General features: G+C 44.6%; 1 protein-coding gene across 1 annotated transcript; it reads left to right on the top strand.

Moving 5' to 3' along the window:
• Positions 1 to 230: 230 nt before the first annotated feature.
• LOC126424902 (uncharacterized) lies at positions 231 to 12508 on the top strand. Its single transcript, XM_050087733.1, has 2 exons — positions 231 to 279; positions 10453 to 12508. The coding sequence occupies exons 1-2, from the start codon at positions 262 to 264 to the stop codon at positions 11944 to 11946; spliced, it is 1512 nt and encodes a 503-aa protein (XP_049943690.1). The 5' UTR covers positions 231 to 261; the 3' UTR covers positions 11947 to 12508.
• Positions 12509 to 20677: the final 8169 nt, after the last annotated feature.

The raw sequence follows: 20677 nt of genomic DNA, 5'->3' as shown, positions 1-20677 counted from the left end.
TGCAGGGCGCGGAAGGCCCCTCCCACTGGTGGTACTCGCGGTGACCCCGGCAGGCCATCCCTCCAGACGCCGTGCGCGGAGAGGGGCGGCTGTCTGCCTTCTGCGGATGAGTCGGCCCGGACTGCCTCCTCCCTTTCTCCCTGTGTGTGTGGATGCGAAATGCCACCACGCCGGGGATGTGTATATATACTGCCGGCGGATCATCGCCAGGGCACAACAGTTCGGCTCCTCTCACAGGCAGCAACAGCCAACCCGAGCAAGATGAGGACCACTGCTGTGGTGAGTTCCACACGGTTCAGTTTTCGGACTTGAAATAATTTCTGCAGTGTTAATAACGTTCCATATCTCTGTAGCTTTCTTACATTCAGTATGATTATTAATACATCAAAGCTGCATTTCTTGACTGAGGTAATTTAAGGCCACGTTTTATTTCCACAACCCGAGCAAGATGAGTACCTCTGCTGTGGTGAGTTCCACATGGATCAGTTTGTGGACCCAAAATAACTTCTGCAGTGTTCGTAAGGCTCCATAGGGTTCACACATTCAGTAATCTGTTCAAACGGTTCAAATGGCTCTGAGCACTAAGGGACTTAACGTCTGAAGTCATCAGTCCCCTATAAATTAGAACTACGTAAATCTATCTAACCTAAGGACATCACACACATCCATGCCCGAGGCAGGATTCGAACCTGCGACCATAGCGGTCCCGCGGCTCCAGACTGTAGCGCCTAGAAGCGCTCGGTCACACCAGCCGGCCAGTACATCTACATTAAAATTCGCGGAAGAGCTAATTTTTATGCATGAGGCCACTTTTTCTTTCCACAACTGGTGCAAGTTGAGGACTACTGCTGTGGTGAGCTCCGCACAGATCAGCTTGCACACCTAAAACAATTTCTGCAGAATTGCATATAAGTCCTAATATCCTCTATAGCTCTATAGGTTTCACACATTCAGTACGCTAATTAATATTTGATATTTGCATTTAATTCTTAGAAATCGTCAGTTTTCCTGCATAAGGCTGCTTTTTATTTCCACTCTTTTCCTTGAAAACTTAAAACAAAAACACAGATTTATGGCAGAATATTCGTTTCAAGAAATTTTTATTTTTTAAAGCCAGTGTCTATCATTATCTGAAGCGTACACCTTCAGTTCACATCTGACGTGCAGGTACTTCCAACTTCAACTGCCCTTTCTTTACGTAAGGAACGTTAATAGAATCTGTGGACATAATATGCTTTAAGGCCTTTCATACATCCAGAAGACTTATTTAGAGTCCTCAGCTGTACTGGCTTTCTTCAAGACACTTCTCTTTGCCTCAAGCCGCTTTTTATTACGAATATTAATTTTGAACAATTAGAAAATTAAGTAGTTTAGTGCAAGAATATTTATTTCAAGAAATTTTAATTTTCTATTAAAGCTAGAAACGACCACTACAAACCACATTCAGTTTTCTAGTCCGGAGTCTCAAAAACATTTACAATTTTGCAGTTTATGAACACACAACTCCACTTTCAGAACTGGTGTTGAGATACCAGACTATCGTTTCATCCAACGTCAATAACGCTGCAACACTCCTTTCTATTTTTATTTTCCTCTGAAAATGTATATTCCTCAAGCCTGTAACTGTGAACCAAATGAAAATACCCTCCTTTCACTTCACTATTACATTTTGCAGCATTGCTCTGTTGTATCCGTCATTGCGCAGAACTCTATATTTACCTGTTTGTATAATAACAGATTCACCAGCCTAACAACGTACATTCTTGCTGGACTCCAGTACTCTACAGTCTCCCAGAGTAAGTGGAGGTCGTCGGTTTCGCAAGGACTAAGATAGGGACGTAAAATAGGAGCTGTGGAATATGAGAATGCAGGCTTTCTCGGCGAATCTCGATTATAAAATCTTCTCGTGTTGACTGCCAAATCAATGTGGTGTTCTCCAGCAACGTTTCAGCAAGTTTCTTACTTGCCATCTTCAGGCCACTTCGCCTGAAGATGGCAAGTAAGAAACTTGCTGAAACGTTGCTGGAGAACAACACACTGACTCGGCTGTCAACCCGAGACGATTTTATCATCACGAACTGTGGCAGTCAACATTGCTTTATTCCACTAAGCGGTAAGGCGTGACACGTATGTGTCTTGTTCGTGCCATGTATACTCAAAGCTTTACATACTTTATGATAAAACACCTGGCATATCACTGTAATACCTCGTTCCTTTATGCATGCTGTATAATCCTCACGTGCAGAGTGGTGTAAGCACGGTCTGATGTGACTACTACTGTACGGTTTTATGAATCTGAGGATGGCAATACATATTACCGAAACTAGTAATCCAGTAACTGTGTTAACATTACATTGTTTTTCAAAAGAAGACTACAATACAATCAGCAATGTCAGTGAACTTCAGTCTCGAGCTATCACTAGAATGCAGTTGCCTTTGCCATGTTCACTTAGAAAATTATCGAGGCTGGCCTGTATTCATTGGAAGCGACAGTTGCTGTCGGGTTTGAATCCGATCGTCATGATACACCGTGACTCTTGTCTATGGTGCATGTAGGTTACAAACTCGTTGTGACCACTTTAGTTACGACTATCGAGTAAACACAACTCCACTACCTCACTGTCAGCGGCACAGTATGACATGACCGTCTGGTACACCATTCACAGCGCTCCAGACTAAACTCAGTTGAATTCCCTCCAAACAGGCCAACGGTACCGACCGACCACCGTGTCGTCCACAGGCGCTAGGCGTGACTGGACGCGGATATGGCGTGTGGTCAGTACACCGTTCTCCCTACCGTTGTCAGTTTTCGAGATCGAAGCCGTCGATTCTTCAACTGTCGCTGTGGCGTGAGAGGCCATATGCGTTCTCTATATTCCTCCAACAATCATTTCTGTTCCTGCCTTTCGCGATCCATTCTCCCTTTCTCAGGCCCATCGCCTCCGTATCCCTGTAACTTCATCCTTCCACTTTGTTGTTGGCCTTCCTCAGTCCCTTGTGCCCTCCACGCATGCTGAGAATGAGATTCGCGGCAGCCTTTCCGCTTCCATCCTAACTAGGTGATCAGCCCACATCCATCTTTTTTTCTTCATCCTCTGGACGTCATCAGCTTGCGAATATAGGTCTGCCAGTTCCCAATGTTTTTACTATCCTCCATTCCTGTGGTCGGGTATCCCTCTCGGGGCCAAATATTGTCCTTAATATCATCCTCTCGAAGACTAAACGTTTCAGAGCCAATATAGTGCTACTGAGAGCATTACACGCTGGTATAGCACGATTTTAAAACTTCTCGAAACTGCTCTACGGGACAGCATGTCCCATAAGCTAGAACATGATCTATTTTCCGTTGCGATCCTTACCTTAATTTCAGTTTCCAGTCTATTTTGCTCGCTAAAAATGCTACCCAAATATTTAAATATGTCTACTCCCATAAAAGTCAATTCATCAGCTATCAACGGTGTTTGATCATGACTATGTGTGGTGTCACCGCCAGACACCACACTTGCTAGGTGGTAGCCTTTAAATCGGCCGCGGTCCGTTACTATACGTCGGACCCGCGTGTCGCCACTATCAGTGATTGCAGACCGAGCGCCGCCACACGGCAGGTCTAGTCTAGAGAGACTCCCTAGCACTCGCCCCAGTTGTACAGCCGACTTTGCTAGCGATGGTTCACTGCCTACATACGCTCTCATTTGCAGAGACGACAGTTTAGCGTAGCCTTCAGCTACGTCATTTCCTACAACCATGCAAGGCGCCATATTCAGTTACTATCTCTTCTGAACAGATAATATTGTGACTCATGTACCGTCAAGAGCGACGTTCATCATTAATGGATTAAAGTTAAGTATCAAACTAATTACGTCCGCTTTCTGAATTCTAATTCCTTGCCATGTTCCAGACCACACGTCAGTATAGTTCTTCCCTCCTCACGCCAGCCTGCGTGAACTAAAACGCGTGCATTTCGGTCTCCACTAGTAACACGGTGTTGGCTCTTCTGCCAACACAACACCATGTTAATGTGTAGTCCTGGTCTCACTGCAGTATTTCGGTAAAAACTTGTCTTGAGCTGCAACTATACCTCCAGCTTTCTATATTCTCTTTTTCCCAACCCTTGTTAGCCACTACAATTTTTCCGTTCCAGTACCATATAACTATATTTAACCGATCTCCTATTGATCCTTCCGTGTCTCAGTTTTCTTGCACGGTGTTCTGTCGCCTACTTATTTCCCAGTACCACTTTATATCGCCATTTACATGTCCACAATATTTCTGCTACAGCTGTATGCGACCGAATGTAAAATGGTTCTTTCAACGAGATCGGGCTAAATGTCCATCCCCGCACCTGTCCTAGAGAACTCGTGGCTACTCTTTAATGACGAGATTATTGTTCTTAAACTTCTTATGAGGACGATAGTCGGAGTTGCGCCAGAAACAGAAAAACGTGTCCTGTTCTGCAGTTGGATACGGCAACAGGTCATTTCGTTCTTTTTAAGGCTCTGACACGATTATCTGGGAGAGAACTGAAACGAATCTAGACGCTTAAGCTGGTTTAATTGTCTGCGGGAACTCCACCCAGCGGACGGTAATAGCTTCCTAACACAGCTGGCCTCCTATTATGCAACAGCGAACAGCTTTCGCGAGGCCAGATGATAGCCCGACAAGACATCCTGCGGCCACTTTGCTCCACATTATCCAGATACCTTCTCCAGCACATTAGCTGGAACCGGTCCCGCAGTTTCCGCTCGAGTCCGATTGAATAATCCAGATTAGCTTTCCCCGTCGTCGGGTAGCATACCGCTGTTTTTTAGGCAGTACGGGCTTGGAAGATTAATTTCTTTGAACGGGTCGCTATGTTGTGCAGGAAGGGAATAGAGCTGATACACGGAACTGCCGTTCTACATTTGTAGCAGGACCTATAACGTTTTGTGAAGTTAAACACTGTGGTCTACCTCCGTCAAAATGTGCTCCATGGAAATGTGAAGGGATTCAGAAAAATCCGATCTTATAAAATTCTTGTAAAACGGTTTCATGTTTTATGTATTAGCGTCAGCTACTTGTTACAAATAAAAATTTGAGCCGGGGCTGTACTCGATCCCGGATTTCCCGCTTGTCATGAGCGGTCGCCTAAACCACGCCTTCGCTCCTTCAGGGTAGAAATTGTGAATATTTGTATTACAAACTACTCAAATTATGTACGATCTCACTAGCTCTTACCTATTTAGTGATTCCCAGAGCCAAAAAATAATCTCCAGTGTTTCATATATTTATTGACCGAACTAAAAAATTTAAAATTCTGTCGTGATCTACTCATTAAGAGGTAAAGCTCCGCGTTCCTGCTCTAGCCATGCCAATCGGGCCGACCGACAGCCGTGTCATACTCTGCCAATGGCGTCTCTGGATGCGGTACGGAGGGGCATCTGGTCACCACACCGCTTTCCCGGTCGCTGTCGAGTTGGAACCGCTGCTAATCGCTCGAGTTGTTCCCCAGTTAGCCTCAAGAATCCGAGTGCATTCCGTACTAGTCCTCTAACCAAATTAAAAATCTGTGCCAGTACTGGGAATCGAAACCAGGTCCCCTACACGGCAATCAGCACTACAGACCCCTCAGCGGCGGAGGCAGACTTCTAGGACGTACAGTCCTACATCAAAGACTCAGCAAAGTACAAGTAATAAAGTTAGCAACTGTGCATGTGTCTTGAGCCAATTACTCAATCTACATTCATCCGCTATTTCGTAATGAGAACGCTTAGAGACTTCCAATAAACTTCACACATCATTTCAAATATTTTCTGAACTTTTTCTCTCTCATAACTTCCAAAGAAATAAAGAAATGAAACAAGTTCGTCCCTTATTACATTTTCGCTGTCCATGCAGTAAATGTTCAGGATCAGGTACGACGATTCAGTTTATTACTTCTTTAATACAAACTTTTTCGGAAAACCGTTTGCAGACAATATCCGCATATAACACTGAATTTACCTGCAAAATTACATCATTGTGGGGGACATAGTTGACGTCATAAACACTCATATGCGTAAACAACCAGCTCTGAAAACGGAGTTGTTGATCCTGTTTTGTACATACGAGTTCGATTCTATAGAAAAATCAGTGTTGGTTGGGTTACTGATATTAGTGTTATTTGGCCAGACGTCATCGCCGAAGATACCCAACTCTTGCCACCTCTACTTTATTCGAAGTGTGTTCTGTTGCTACGAATATGGTACAGATATAACTGTGCAATAAAACGATTACCATTGTGAAATGGGGTGAATAAAAGACTATCTTTCACAACGAGAATTGCCGTAAATGCGATAAACGCTGACGAAATTTTCCCTCTTGTCTGCCTCGGTAGCTGCACGCTCAGTGCTGCGGTTTGCTAACCTAAGGGGTCTGGGTTCGATACGCGGCTGTGCGGGAGATTTTCTCCGCTCGGGGACGGGGTGATCTGTTGTCCTGAGGTTCGTATCGTCATAGTCGAGATGTCACGATTGAGATGAATGTATGGACACTCCCCGACAGCCAGTATGTTAAAAAAATAATAAAAATAAATTTTGCCTCACCCTAAACACAACGTCTTTATATGTCTTGTCAGTCATTCCACATTTTTTCTCGCCAAACATTTACCGATCTTTTGTCATTGCAACACTGGAATCCAAACTGTCCTCTTGGAGCCAGATAATGGACGGTCAGGACACAATTATATGTACGCGATTCTGGAGACGGCGCCAGACCTGAAAATGATGACGAAGAGTTCGCATTCAAGCTAGCAGAACAATAATGTGGTGGAACAAGACTGTTTCAAAAATCATGTAACACTGCAAAAAATAAAAAGAAACATTAAAATGAAGAATCTAGAGGCGAAGTATTGTTTGGTGTAGCAACAGGTTTTTTCCCGAGAAAGCGAAGTAAGTGATATGTTTTGCATTCCATGTCCAATTTTATCGTGTGCTCAGTTAAATTAACAGAAGCCAGGAAAAATAATTTTCATCTACTACAAACCTGAACTGATCATTTATATGGTTAACGCAAACCTCACATGTTTACTTTCTTGCAATACATATGAAATATTTGTTTCAGGGAAAAGTAAACCCTCTTCTTCTTCTTCGTGCTTTTGCCCATTTTTCTGTGCAGTCAGCAATGTTATACCTGTTGAGGCGTCGTTAGTGACTGTTGGTAATCTGTGTACCCCAACTGTCTGTGTCTAAAGTAAATCTCATGCTCAAACGTGAAAGCGTTTTCTAAAAGTCTGCATAGTGTGTATCTTGGTAGGACGTAGGAACCAGGTCGGTATTCACCTATCTGGATGTGGGAAACCACCTAAAAACCACATACAAGCTGGCTGGCTCGACAGCACCTGGCGTTAATCCGTGAACCGGGTTCGATCCGCCTCTCGGAAGAGGCTGATGAACGTTGTCGGTTATCAGGCGATTTCTTAGCAGGAAATAATTTTCCGTGAGAAAAAAAAATGGTGAGATATTTAAGGCAGCTTATCGTGATAAACTGGAAATTTAAGGTCAAGTCTTGATCTCGCACAGTTTTGGAATTTTCGCTAAAGTTTATCACAATATGTGGTTCAGTAGAAAGCACCCATTGCCACGTACTTCGCAATAATCAGCGGGGCACAGGTGAAGCTGTAGATGCGGTCGTTCCTGTCCCACGTGCCGGCCCTGCTCGCACAGTGAACCGGGACCTAGCTGCTGCTGCCAATGGCCAGTGGCCGGTGGGCGGTGACTCACGTCACGTGCGACCGCGATGGAACAGCTGACGGTCGCTTTCACGGTTCCAGCGCACACGGAGGCCGACCGGTTCTCGTTTGCTTCCTCTGCCGATTCGCTCTCCCCTGATTTACAGCCGCCTTTCTCCCGCTTCCCTGTCGGGCTATTAATAATTCTAGCGCATTGTGCCTACAAGGTTTGGCTGAAAATCCGCCATTTCTCAAGTGTGATGCGCACTAAAGGAAGAGACGTGGCTACCTTACACTCTGTCTCCCGAAATGCGCCACTGCATTCGTATCTGGTGTTCTTCTGGTCTTCAGTCCGATACTCGTTAATGGAGCTGTGAACGGTAGTGATTCCTCTGTAAGTCTCTGCACGATTACTGCACCCTAAATAAATTTGCACCCCATTTCTACCTTTAGACCATTATGTGTCTCTGCTACTTTTGCAGTTCCCTACCCTTCCACTCCACACACACACACACACACACACAGACACACACACACACACTTCGTTCCATTACCAAACTGGCTGTTCTTCGATGACTCACAATGTATCCAGTGCCCGCATCTCGTGGTCGTGCGGTAGCGTTCTCGCTTCCCACGCCCGGGTTCCCGGGTTCGATTCCCGGCGGGGTCAGGGATTTTCTCTGCCTCGTGATGGCTGGGTGTTGTGTGCTGTCCTTAGGTTAGTTAGGTTTAAGTAGTTCTAATTTCTAGGGGACTGATGACCATAGATGTTAAGTCCCATAGTGCTCAGAGCCATTTGAACCATTTGAATGTATCCAGTCAATATACCTCTCTTTTTGTCAACTTCTCCCTGCTCACATTCAGTATCTTATTTTTAGATATCTTTTCTACCAATCTAATCTTCTGCATTATCCTGTAAGATCGACTTTCAAAATATTCTTGTCTGCCGGCCGCGGTGGTCTCGTGGTTCTAGGCGCTCCGTCCAGAACCGCGCGACTGCTACGGTCGCAGGTTCGAATCCTGCCTCGGGCATGGATGTGTGTGATGTCCTTAGTTAGTTAGGTTTAAGTAGTTCTAAGTTCTAGGGGACTGATGACCATAGATGTTAAGTCCCATAGTGCTCAGAGCTATTTGAACCATTTTTTTTTATTCTTGTCTCGTCTTTGTAGTAATGTTCATTCATCCTGCTTCACTTCCATCTAGTGCAACACTCAATACATATACTTTCAGAAATGAATCGCTAACACAGATTTATATTACGATACTTAACAGTCGACCATTAGATGAGACCAGAATGAAAATAATTCTGATTCACCATTAGGCGAAAAGCTAAAGAACAAAAGCCATTGCATTGAAATTGAAAATACTTGTAAGGGAAGAAAACCGTGTCACTTATGCGATGACACAGAAGAAACAAAAGTGTACTGTGTAGTTTATTAATCACAATTTTAGATTTTTGTTCGCTGCTCTGATTCCATGATTTATAAAACTCCACTATCAAGTTCCCAAGCAACCTGACCACAAATATCAACGACATAATGAGATTTTTCACTCTGCAGCGGAGTGTGCGCTAATGTGAAACTTACTGGCACATTAAAACCGTATGCCGGACCGAGACTCGAACTCGGGACCTTTGCCTTCCGCAGGCAAGTGCTCTACGAACTGAGCTACCCAAGCACGACTCACGCCCCGTCCTCACAGCTTTACTTCTGCCAGTACCTCGTCTCCTACCTTCCAAACTTTGCAGAAGCTCTCCTGCGAACCTTGCAGAACTAGCACTCCTGAAAGAAAGGATATTGCCGGGACATGGCTTAGCCACAGCCTGGGGGATGTTTCCAGAATGAGATTTTTCACTCTGCAGCGGAGTGTGCGCTGATGTGAAACTTCCTGGCAGATTAAAACTGTGTGCCGGACCGAGACTCGAACTCGGGACCTTTGCCTTTCGTGGGCAAGTGCTCTACCAACTGAGCTACCCAAGCACGACTCACGCCCGGTCCTCACAGCTTTACTTCAGCCAGTACATCGTCTCCTACCTTCCAAACTTTACTGGTAGAGCACTCGCCCGCGAAAGGCAAAGGTTCCGAGTTCGAGTCTCGGTCCGGCATACGGTTTTAATGTGCCAGCAAGTTTCATCAACGACATACTTCACTGGAAACATATTACAATATCGTATTCAACATGTTGAAGAAAAAGCAGTAAGTTATTCACAGAAATAGCCGGACTTGTTAAAAAAATGGTTCAAATGGCTCTGAGCACTATGGGACTTAACATCTGAGGTCATCAGTCCCCTAGAACTTAGAACTACTTAAACCTAACTAACCTAAGGACACCACACACATCCATGCCCGAGGCAGGATTCGAATCTGCGACCGTAGCAGTCACGCGGCTCTAGACTGTAGCACCTAGAACCGCACGGCCACTGAGGCCGGCTAAGGCGCTGCAGTCATGGACTGTGCGGCTGGTCCCGGCGGAGTTTCGAGTCCTCCCTCGGGCATGAGAGTGTGTGTTTGTTCTTAGGATAATTTAGGTTAAGTAATGTGTAAGCTTAGGGACTGATGACCTTAGTAGTTAAGTCCCATAAGATTTACACACTTTTTTGAACTTTTTAAAGATTGGGAAGCAGTATTGTACTGTGTCAAATTAGAAGCATGAACTTCTTATTTTGCCGTCCTGTCTCCTTTCCTAATCTCCCCTACCTCGCTGATCTACATACTAAAGCAAGGTAGAACGAGTGCGGATTGTAACTTAGCAGTTACAATTTCTTACAGGCGTACCTGCTTTGCGCGCTCCTGGCGTCAGCCTGGGCTGGCGAAGTCTCAAAGGCTGCTTCTGAAGCGGCCACAACGGACAATGACGCCAAGAAACAGGACAAGCGCGGTATTCTCACTGGCGAGCACAGCATCGGCGGCGGAGGTGGACTCATCGGAGGCGGAGGTGGTCTCATCGGAGGCGGAGGCGGACTGATCGGTGGTGGATCTGGCTACTACGGTGGCGGATCTGGCTACTACGGCGGCGGGTCCGGCTACTACGGCGGTGGGTCCGGCTACATCGGGGGCGGAAGTAGCCTCGTAGGAGGCGGCGGCGGACTCATCGGGGGCGGAAGTGGCCTCGTAGGAGGCGGCGGTGGACTCATCGGAGGCGGAAGCGGACTCATCGGTGGTGGATCTGGCTACTACGGTGGCGGATCTGGCAACTACGGCGGCGGTGGCGCCATTGGCGGTTTCGGAGGTGGCGGTGCCGGACTCGGAGGAGCTGGAATCGGTCTCGCTGACGGCGGAGCCGGACTGGGAGGTGCAGGGATCGGCCTAGGTGGAGGACTCGGCGGCGGTGCCGGCTTCGGTGGCGGTGCAGGCTTCGGCGGTGGTGCCGGCTTTGGCGGTGTCGCCGTCGCTGCCCCACAGACCCAGACAGTGGTTCAGACTGTGAGGGTGCCCGTCCCACAACCTGTCCCCGTGCCAGTCAACCGCCCCGTCCCCGTTCCTCAGCCCGTCCCCGTCCCCGTGAGCCGTCCTGTGCCCGTACCGCAGCCGTACCCCGTCAGGGTGCCCCACCCGGTCCCCGTATCCGTGCCCCGCCCATACCCCGTCGCCGTACCCCGACCCGTGCCCGTCCCGATTGCTAGGCCCGTACCGGTCCCCGTGCCCCAGCCGTACCCCGTCCGCGTGCCCCAGCCTGTACCTGTCGGAGTTCCCCAGCCCTACCCCGTCCGCGTTCCTGTACCTCACCCTGTCCCAGTGCCAGTCTCCACCGGTGTCTCCTCAGTTGGCGTCGGAGGCGGTCTCGCCACTGGAGGTCTCGGCGGCATCGGAGGCGGTCTGGGAGGCGGTCTGGGAGGCGGTCTGGGAGGTCTGGGAGGCGGTCTGGGAGGCCTGGGCGGTGGAGTCTACAGCGCCGGTGGCCTCGGAGGGGGCGCCTACTCTTCCGGCTTGGCCGGAGGTGCCGGAGGCATCATCTCGTCCGGCTCTCTGGGCACGGGACTGTTGAGTGGTGGCTACGCTGGTTCCTACGGATACGGCGGCGGTTCCTACTCGACTGGAGGCATCGGCTACGGTGGCAGTTCCTACTCCACTGGAGGTCTCATTTCCGGCGGCTCCAGTGGTCCGCTGAAGGGCGTCTACGTGCCCAGCTCTGCTGGTGGGCTGAATGGTGGCAGCGTCTACTCTGGCAGCCTGGGAGGTGGAGCCAGCAGCTACAGCAACAGCTACAGTGGCGGCTATGGAGGCGGCTATGGAGGTGGCTACAAGAGCCACTACAAGCACTGAAGTCGTCTCTCTGTAGCGCCATCGAAACGATTTCCATCCCTCAAGTGTTGCACCACTGTGGGTCATTAAGATGGGAACGATCCGATGGCCTGAACCACGATGACTATTCAACCTCGCTGAATCCGAATGGTGCTCTATATATGGACTGAAGCAAAACACCACGATGTTGCAAGAGAGTAATCATCAAGTATGCGCCATCGCAGCTGACTGTCTTCACTTGTACTCGACCGCCTGAGGAATTCAAAAGGGGCTCTTGACAGCGTTGAGACAACTGCATATTCCAGATCTTAACAGCGAAGATGGGAACGTTGTACCAATCTCGTCAACAGCCCAGGGGCGGAGTGCGGTATTAAGTGCCGTGGAGCTCAGTAGCAGCTGCAGAACTTCTTGGCGTCTTGTCTCACTCCATCTTTCAGATTCGCAATGCAACACAAATTGCATTCGATGTCGATCTCTACCATTACACATATCTTTTCTTTTTTGATGAATCATTTTTATATTCTCTTTTTGTACTTTTATAATACTTGATTCGTGAAAAGGTGTATTCTATACTTTTGTAATAAAGTGGTTGTATCAAAGTGACGTCTCTATTATTTTCAATCCTTTGTAATGAGTGCCGTCAACCTCCTTTTATGTGTCATTCGTTCTTATTTTTATCATTTAAAGATATTTGTATAATTTTCCAATCTGAAGTCTAAACCATTGTTACAATTATCAGACACGCCTCTTCTGATGCCAATAATCACGTTCCGAACTTTGGTGTCCCACTACACACGGCAGATTGATGTTTTCTAGCAATGTTCTTAATTTCATTTGCCTCTATTTTGACTGGAAACGACCTGGTGAATGTGACTTTTCTTGATGTCAGTTTAAAGGGCCTTAACTGAAGAACCAGACTCAGAAAATCAGCTTCCGCTTCTTAATGAACGTGTCAACCGAGATGTATACTTGCTGTCGCCTGCCAATATCTCAAACTCGCCTATAGGCCATGTAGCAGCATTCATATTGTCCGTCATGAATGTTCTTACCCTAACAGTTCTGAGTTACTTTAGCCCCATCTTCTGGATAGTAATAAATAATTTCGTGTGGTTCAGTGACCTGATTCAAGTCTCTCTATCAGATGCCACTTATTGCGACTTACGTGTCCCCAAAACTCCAGTTATCCAAGAGGGGAAAGAGGGGCTACTTGCAGTTTAACGTAGAATCCGAACCATGTGTCTTTTCTGGAGACACCTCACTCCGCTGAGACGTGAAGGCTAACTTGAGACTGAAAATCCGTGTTTCGATCCATATTTAATCCCGCAACCTCTCGGCTTTCACGCACCCGCTTTACCGCTGGAACACTTTTCCAGTTTTTTGTTATTGGTTAAATTATTTAATTACATTTTAGGACATAGAGTTTTTATTCTAAAGAAGTTACAGACGTAAGAAAACAATACAGCCACATGCATCTCCTGTAAACAGGTCAACAAAATCCCCACTCCGCATATCTTTTAGGTCACTAAGCTAATAAATACTCTTTTAAAAAAGCGATCGATGGTATATCCTAACACTTGGAATGTTCATGTCAGTGTCTCTAAGTACATGTAAACAATGTGGCACACGATTACTCTAGAAAAGATAAAAGGCAGAACAAATTTTGCTTCCACTCAAACACAAAAAGGGCTCCCCAGATGCAATTCAATATTCTTGAAGCATTTCTGTACCCAAAATTTGCGATCACTATTGAATCGGTCACGTTTAGCAGAAAACGTGTAACTGTGATTCACATATTCGCTCTCGTTTGAGTCCTCTGACGTGAGTGCATAACACAGAGTCATTGAGACATCGACCACGTAATTTTGTTCTTCTTTTTTTTTTTAATGTATTAAAAACTTGTTTTTTACATTTCAGGATAGGCATACAGCTTTTACTGCATACAACGTTTACGGGCATCCAAAACCATACACCTACAGATCAAGTGCATACGTTTAGGCCTTTTATGGCTTTAGGACTACAAAACGTACCACAGGTCTATGATAACACACCAGAGTGTCTCGCAACATATCAGTTTGGCCACTAAGCAAATAAATATTTTAAAAGAAAGTTGTTAGTGACACGTCTTAGCCTTTAAATGTTCTTGGCATTATCTATTAGTACATTTAAACAATGGGGCACATAAATAGGCTGTAAGTACTACAAACAAAATATGGACACGAGAAGGCTTGCTTCATTTTAGGATGAACAGGTAATTGTAGACCACTGGAATTGTTAAGACCTCTTCTAGGAAATTAGAGACTCTCTGTTTCTTTCCTTATGTATAAAAAGCGGGTTTAGCAATCAATTAATAACAGAACAAAGTTTATTTTCCCTCAATCACAAAAGGGTACCTTAAACTCAGTATGATATTTCCTCAAACCTTTGGTTACCCGTAGTTTCATTCGCCACTGAAATAGTCACGTTAAATTGAGAAATGTGTGTAATTCACACACTCACTTGTGTTCCCCTCCATTTCTCTCGGAAGACAAGCCATTTCAGTGTTATCCATATCATTCTGCAATCACGGTGCCATAACTTCTTCAGGTGGGTATGCAATGTTTTTCTCGCTAGTGTTCTCTTGCAGTTCAGAGACTTGTCCGTCCCCATTGTCTTCCCATTAACATTAGACTTGCAAAGTTTTGCAGATGTTCGAAATATAGCGCGTAGTTCAATGTGAGATGCCTTTAATAATTTCCACAACTAAATTATGTCTCGAAATCCGGCATCAAACCAAAAGGGAGTGTAGTCATACATAAACCACACCATTGGCAAGACGTAATCAATACCTTCATTACGCGATAACAACTATTAAGTCACTGATGACAGTGCCACTAAAGCAGAGTTATTAAACACGGTTTTCAGAAACTACTTCACCAAAGAAGACGTAGTAAATATTCCTGAATTCCAATCATGAACGACTGCCAAGATGAGAAACATAGAAGTAGATATCCTCAGTGGAATAAAGCACCTTAAATAATAAAGCCAAGTTCTCTGGTCCACATTGCATACCAGTCAGGTTTCTCTCAGTATCTGCTGATACAATAGCTCCATATTTAGCAATTATATACAATAGCTCAGTCACAGAAATATCCGTACGTAAAGACTGGAAAATTGCTCAAGTCACACCAATACCCAAAAAGGGACAGTACGAGTAGTGCGTTGAATTACAGGCCTATACCACTAACTTCGATGTTCAGTAGGGTTTTGGAACATATATTGTATTCGAACATTATGAAGTACCTCGAAGAAAACGATTTATTGGCACATAGTTACCATGGATACAGGAAAATATCGTTCTTGCGAAACACAACTAGTTCTTTATACTCACGAAGCAATGAGTGCTATCGACAGGGAATGTCAAATTCATTCCATATTTTTAGGTTTCCAGAAGGTTTTTGTCACCGTTCCTCACAAGCGTCTTCTAAGCAAACTGCATACCTATGGAATATCGCCTCAGTCAAAAATGGTTCAAATGGCTCTGAGCACTATGGGACTCAACTGCTGAGGTCATTAGTCCCCTAGAACTTAGAACTAGTTAAACCTAACTAACCTAAGGACATCACAAACATCCATGCCCGAGGCAGGATTCGAACCTGCGACCGTAGCGGTCTTGCGGTTCCAGACTGCAGCGCCTTTAACCGCACGGCCACTTCGGCCGGCTCGCCTCAGTCGTCCGACTGGATTCATGATTTCCTGTCAGAAAGGTAACTATTACAGCGCCATCTATCACAAAGCGAAAAAAGTGGTCCAACTGAAACATTCATATTTCTTTACGCACTACACGAATATGTAACAAAAATGGGGGTTCCTATTTTAAAAGAAACGCAGTTGATATCCGTTTGACCTATGGCAGCACCATCTAGCGGGCCAACCATAGCGCCATCTGGTTTCCCCCTTCAAGCTAGACAAGTTCCGTTCTTTGTAGTTTTTTCGCTTGACGCTTATTTCGTGAGATATGTGGCCCGGTCACGATCAATGGACCACCCTGTATACCGTTCACAGTATTGTCAGTTTCTCACTTCCACACAACTTTAGGCCATGGTTGAAACTTTGATGTCTATGATTTTGCTGTGTGCATACACAAACTCTGAGTCAGAGATATTATTATCGCGAGTAGTAGCGAGCGAGTAGTCGAGGGGAGTCGGAAGGGGTCAAACACAGGGTGCGGTGGAGAGAAGACGCGCGACATGAGAGGTCCCATCCTATCCTGTCCGCGTTGGTAGCGCCAGAGGAGACTTAGGTGTTAACTGAGGACTTTTTTTGATAATTTACCTTTTCGCTGCACGTAATTGAAGGTTTGTTTGCGCACTGGGGGGGGGGGGGGGATTTTGTCAGATTTATGTTTGCGTACACTCAGAGTAATATTAGTATCTTTGCTGTGCCCCGAAACGTGTTTATTGAGTGTAGACACTGTGGAATAATTAGAAGTCCTCATTTAACTCATCAATTTTCTGAATATAGTAAATTACATGTTTTTATTGGTTTCTTTCATTTTTGTTTACATCGTTTAAGGATAGTTGACCAAACCCCTCCTGATCATTCAGTTTCTTCGTATTAAAGTATGGTAGTTATTGTTACAATTAGTGCATGCATTGCACACTGCAGGGACCGCAGTATTGCTTTTTCTAACAAATTATTTTAACATGTTGCTGATCATGCAGCTGTCCATCGCATACAGTAACATTGTAGAGCAGCTGTTAGAAGACGTAAGAGATATTTGGAAACTCGCAGTCAGATGATTGAGAATTGATCCATTTATAATTCGTGGGAGGAATAATTAATTTTCTCAGTCTCTCTCTCCTCGATCAAGACGTGGTTCTCACAGTTCAGCTGAGAGGCCGCGCGGGGCAGCCGTGGGGTCAGAGGCGCCTTGCCACGGTTCGCGCGGCTCTCTCCGTCAGAGGTTCGAGTCCTCCCTGCGGCATGGATGTGTGTGAGTTGTCCGTAGTGTAATTTAGATTAAGACGTGTGTAAGCCTAGGGACTGATGACCTCAGCAGTTTGGTCCCATAGAACTTACCACAAATTTCCGATTTTTTCAGCTGACACTTCCGCGCAGCTCAAACGACACTCGGCAGTAAACAAGAGACCCGCTGCACATAGTCGACATCAATTTAATACACCGTTATTCATTTTATCGTAGTTGAAGTGTCCAAGACGCCATAAGATACAAGAAAAAGCGGACATGGTTTACATAAAATCATCTGGCTGCGTGTTGCGCTGTTTAGAATAAACGAAAAGAATGCTGGAAACTGAGAAATAGTTTGGAATAAGAAAAGTCAACTAATCGAGACTGCATAAGAAAGGTAACGAAGTCAAAACTGATCTAACAATATAAAGAAAGATGTTCTGGAAATAAACACCGCTGGACTGACGTAATGTAGACTTTGGAATCTTATTGAACATAAGTCACGTAAGACTCACACGAAAACGTCATTTAAATAAGACGAAAGCCTAAATTGTTGGCTATACTATTCAGTAAGACTTCGTCTTAGTTTCGACTGAAGAAGCATCGAAAAAGGTGACAGACACACGAAAATCGCAATGAACTCTCTAGATCCGCTACTGTTCGTGATATTTTACGTATTGTAGTACACATTAATAGAAAGTCACATTAATGTACACTAGCACCAGATCACTGATAAAATAAACCTTTATACCGCACGAGTTTCTATCGAAACTATCATCATCATCATGCAACCTGTACGGCAACATGAGATACATGTAAACATCTATCAGTGCAACAAAATGTTGCAAAAACGCTCACGAAAAAGTCATAACATAAAATTCAACGCTCTAACATTAAAATTATTATAACAGCGTATAAGACATCGCTCTTATTATGGGGTCAATAAAAAGTTAATTATAAAGAAACTGGGTGACTGAAATGAAAATATATTGTACAAATTAATGGAATGACGCTTTCATGCATGCAAAGCGTTAAGTTTAAAAAACGGTTTTGTACATACCATAATATTATAGTTAAAAAAGAAAACATATTTCTTGTATACAGACAATCGCATAGTTAAGAGATTTCGTTTGACAAGGTATGGCACAGATAGTCGGCAGTGCCCGTATAGAAACAACGATCTCGACTTTCGCCAGAAGTAATTTAGCGATACCGCCGGAAACGTAAATCAGGCCCGCTGCAAAAGGAATGGAACCCTTATCGCCCGACATACAACGTTAGTTTGTTTAAAATAGTACTAATTCATTCGATTTGTCCCTAGTGTACAATACTGTTTTGCAAGGAAGTTACTAATAATGTGAATTGCTGCCCAAACATTTCTCACTACCGATACCTCAAGTACTACACACACTATTCGCACAGTGTATTTCATTATGTAACACTACATACACTATAGGCTGATCTCACGACTATGGAGATGGGTAAAGCTTTCCATTTTGCGGACGGCGGCTTCCCATTCGTTGCATCAAAAATTGAATCAGCGTGGCTCCATAATGAATGAGATGTTGAGCTGAGAAATAGGAAAATGTGATAAAAGCAGAGCTTTTGAGTAACGTTTCCCAGAAAAGAGGAAAAAGAACAATACCGGAAAAAGTCTGCTATGAAATGAGAGAGATGTTTTATCGTTACTATTATCGTTTTCATTTATTTCTGTGTTGCGTTTTTTTTTTTTTTTTTACCAAACTCTTACTCTGTGTTGATAAGTAATACTTCACTGTACAGAATGTAGTGCATACCAGGTTTTTAAATGCCTTTTGAAAGAGGTTACTGTTAGTCATCTTTTCGGGCGTTTTAATATACACACTTATTCCATGGTAAAAGAAGGCACTTTTGAGTTTCATGCTTATTCTTTCTTTTTAAACGTACGTTCAGTCCAGATCTTGTTTCATGTTCACGGACAGAACTATTTATGCTGTGATTATCAAGGTTACGTCTGATGAGCGTATCTGATTGATGAATGGCGTAATTAAAATCCCCTATTTTCTGAACAGATTCTTATAATGATCCGAATTACTATTTTCCGATTTTGTTTTAAGGCCCTTTCCAATATTTTCAAAATTGTGTTCACATGTTGTGTATTTGTTCAGCAATAAAGAATTGCATAGAATTCAGAGCACTTACTAAAAGACACTAGCTATCACAAACTGATAAGAGGGTTGTAACGGAGTAACACGTTGAAGACATTCTGTTAGCAGGTATCTTTGCGTATTCATACAGCTTCGACTGAGAATCAGTACTCATCATCCCTGCAAATTTTGTATCTAGTGTCCAATACTTTGAGAAGTAGTACTACTCACCAACAGAAAGTCCATATCATGTTTTGTTGTGAATGATCCTTCTTCTTTAGGACTCCGAGGACACTTCACACACATATTAATGTACTTTATTTCTTTACAAACGCCTTTTTACTTTGCAAGATGCGGTGAGCATTATGTTGTGTTTCCTAACCCCGTCGGCGTTCAAAAATGTATGTGCAGTGTCCTCGGAATCCAAAAGAAGAAGGATCAGTCTCAACAAAACACGACAACCTATCAATAAAGGACGCTATAGACTTGGTCCTGTAAAACCGCATAATGTAAAATCACGTTTTTCAGTAAACGAAAATCCCACTGATGATACACAGAGGTGTTGAAACATGTTTGAGTAAAAGGGAAAAGCAGTGTGTTTGCAAAAAGGTTGAACCCATATTCTACAACTCGCCAACAATGTTCATTCAGGGCAGCTCAGACCCGCGATTCATCGCTGAGCGCATTGCGACATCATTCATCAGCAGAACATGGTTTTGGTCACGGACACACTCCAAGCATCGCCATCTGTGATGTAGTGGTAACCACATTATACTCACCGGACGGCTAGTTTCAAGTCGGGCTGCTCCTAGTTCCCGGCCAATCTACATCTACATCTACATGGATAGTCTGCAAATCACACTTGAGGCTCTGGCATACAAATTATTCCGATATCGAAAAGCGCGTGGAAAAAACAAACACACGTATCTTCACGTGCGAACTCTGATTTCCCTTATTCAATTACGATGATCGTTTCTGACTATGTAGGTCGGCATCAGTAAAATATTTTCGCATTCCCAGGAGAAAGTTGGTGATTGAAATTTGGTGAGAAAATTCCACCGCAAAACATCTTTGTTCTAATGATGTGCACCCTAATTCCTGTATCACGTCAGGGACACACTCTCCCCTATTTACATCTACATCTACATTTATACTCCGCAAGTACCCAACGGTGTGTGGCGGAGGGCACTTAACGTGCCACTGTCATTACCTCCCTTTCCTGTTCCAGTCGCGTATGATTCGCGGGAAGGACGACTGCCGAAAGCTTCCGTGCGCGCTCGAATCTCTATAATTTTACATTCGTAATCTCCGCGAGAGGTATAAGTAGGGGGGAAGCAACATATTCCTCATCCAGAAACGCACCCTCTCGAAACCTGGACAGCAAGCTACACCGCGATGCAGAGCGCCTCTCTTGCAGAGTCTGCCACTTGAGTTTGCTAAACATCTCCGTAACGCTATCACGCTTACCAAATAACCCTGTGACGAAAAGCGCCGCTCTTCTTTGGATCTTCTCTATCTCCTCTGTCAAACCGACCTGGTACGGGTCCCACACTGATGAGCAATACTCAAGTATAGGTCGAATGACTGTTTTGTAAGCCACCTCCTGTGTTGGTGGACTACATTTTCTAAGGACTCTCCCAATGAACCTCAACCTGGCACCCGCCTTACCAACAATTAAT

The sequence above is a fragment of the Schistocerca serialis genome, chromosome 10, assembly GCF_023864345.2.
Source record: "Schistocerca serialis cubense isolate TAMUIC-IGC-003099 chromosome 10, iqSchSeri2.2, whole genome shotgun sequence".
In the NCBI taxonomy this organism is placed as follows: domain Eukaryota; kingdom Metazoa; phylum Arthropoda; class Insecta; order Orthoptera; family Acrididae; genus Schistocerca; species Schistocerca serialis.
Note: the sequence above shows the minus strand (reverse complement) of the source record. Positions and strands in the feature narration are given on the sequence as shown.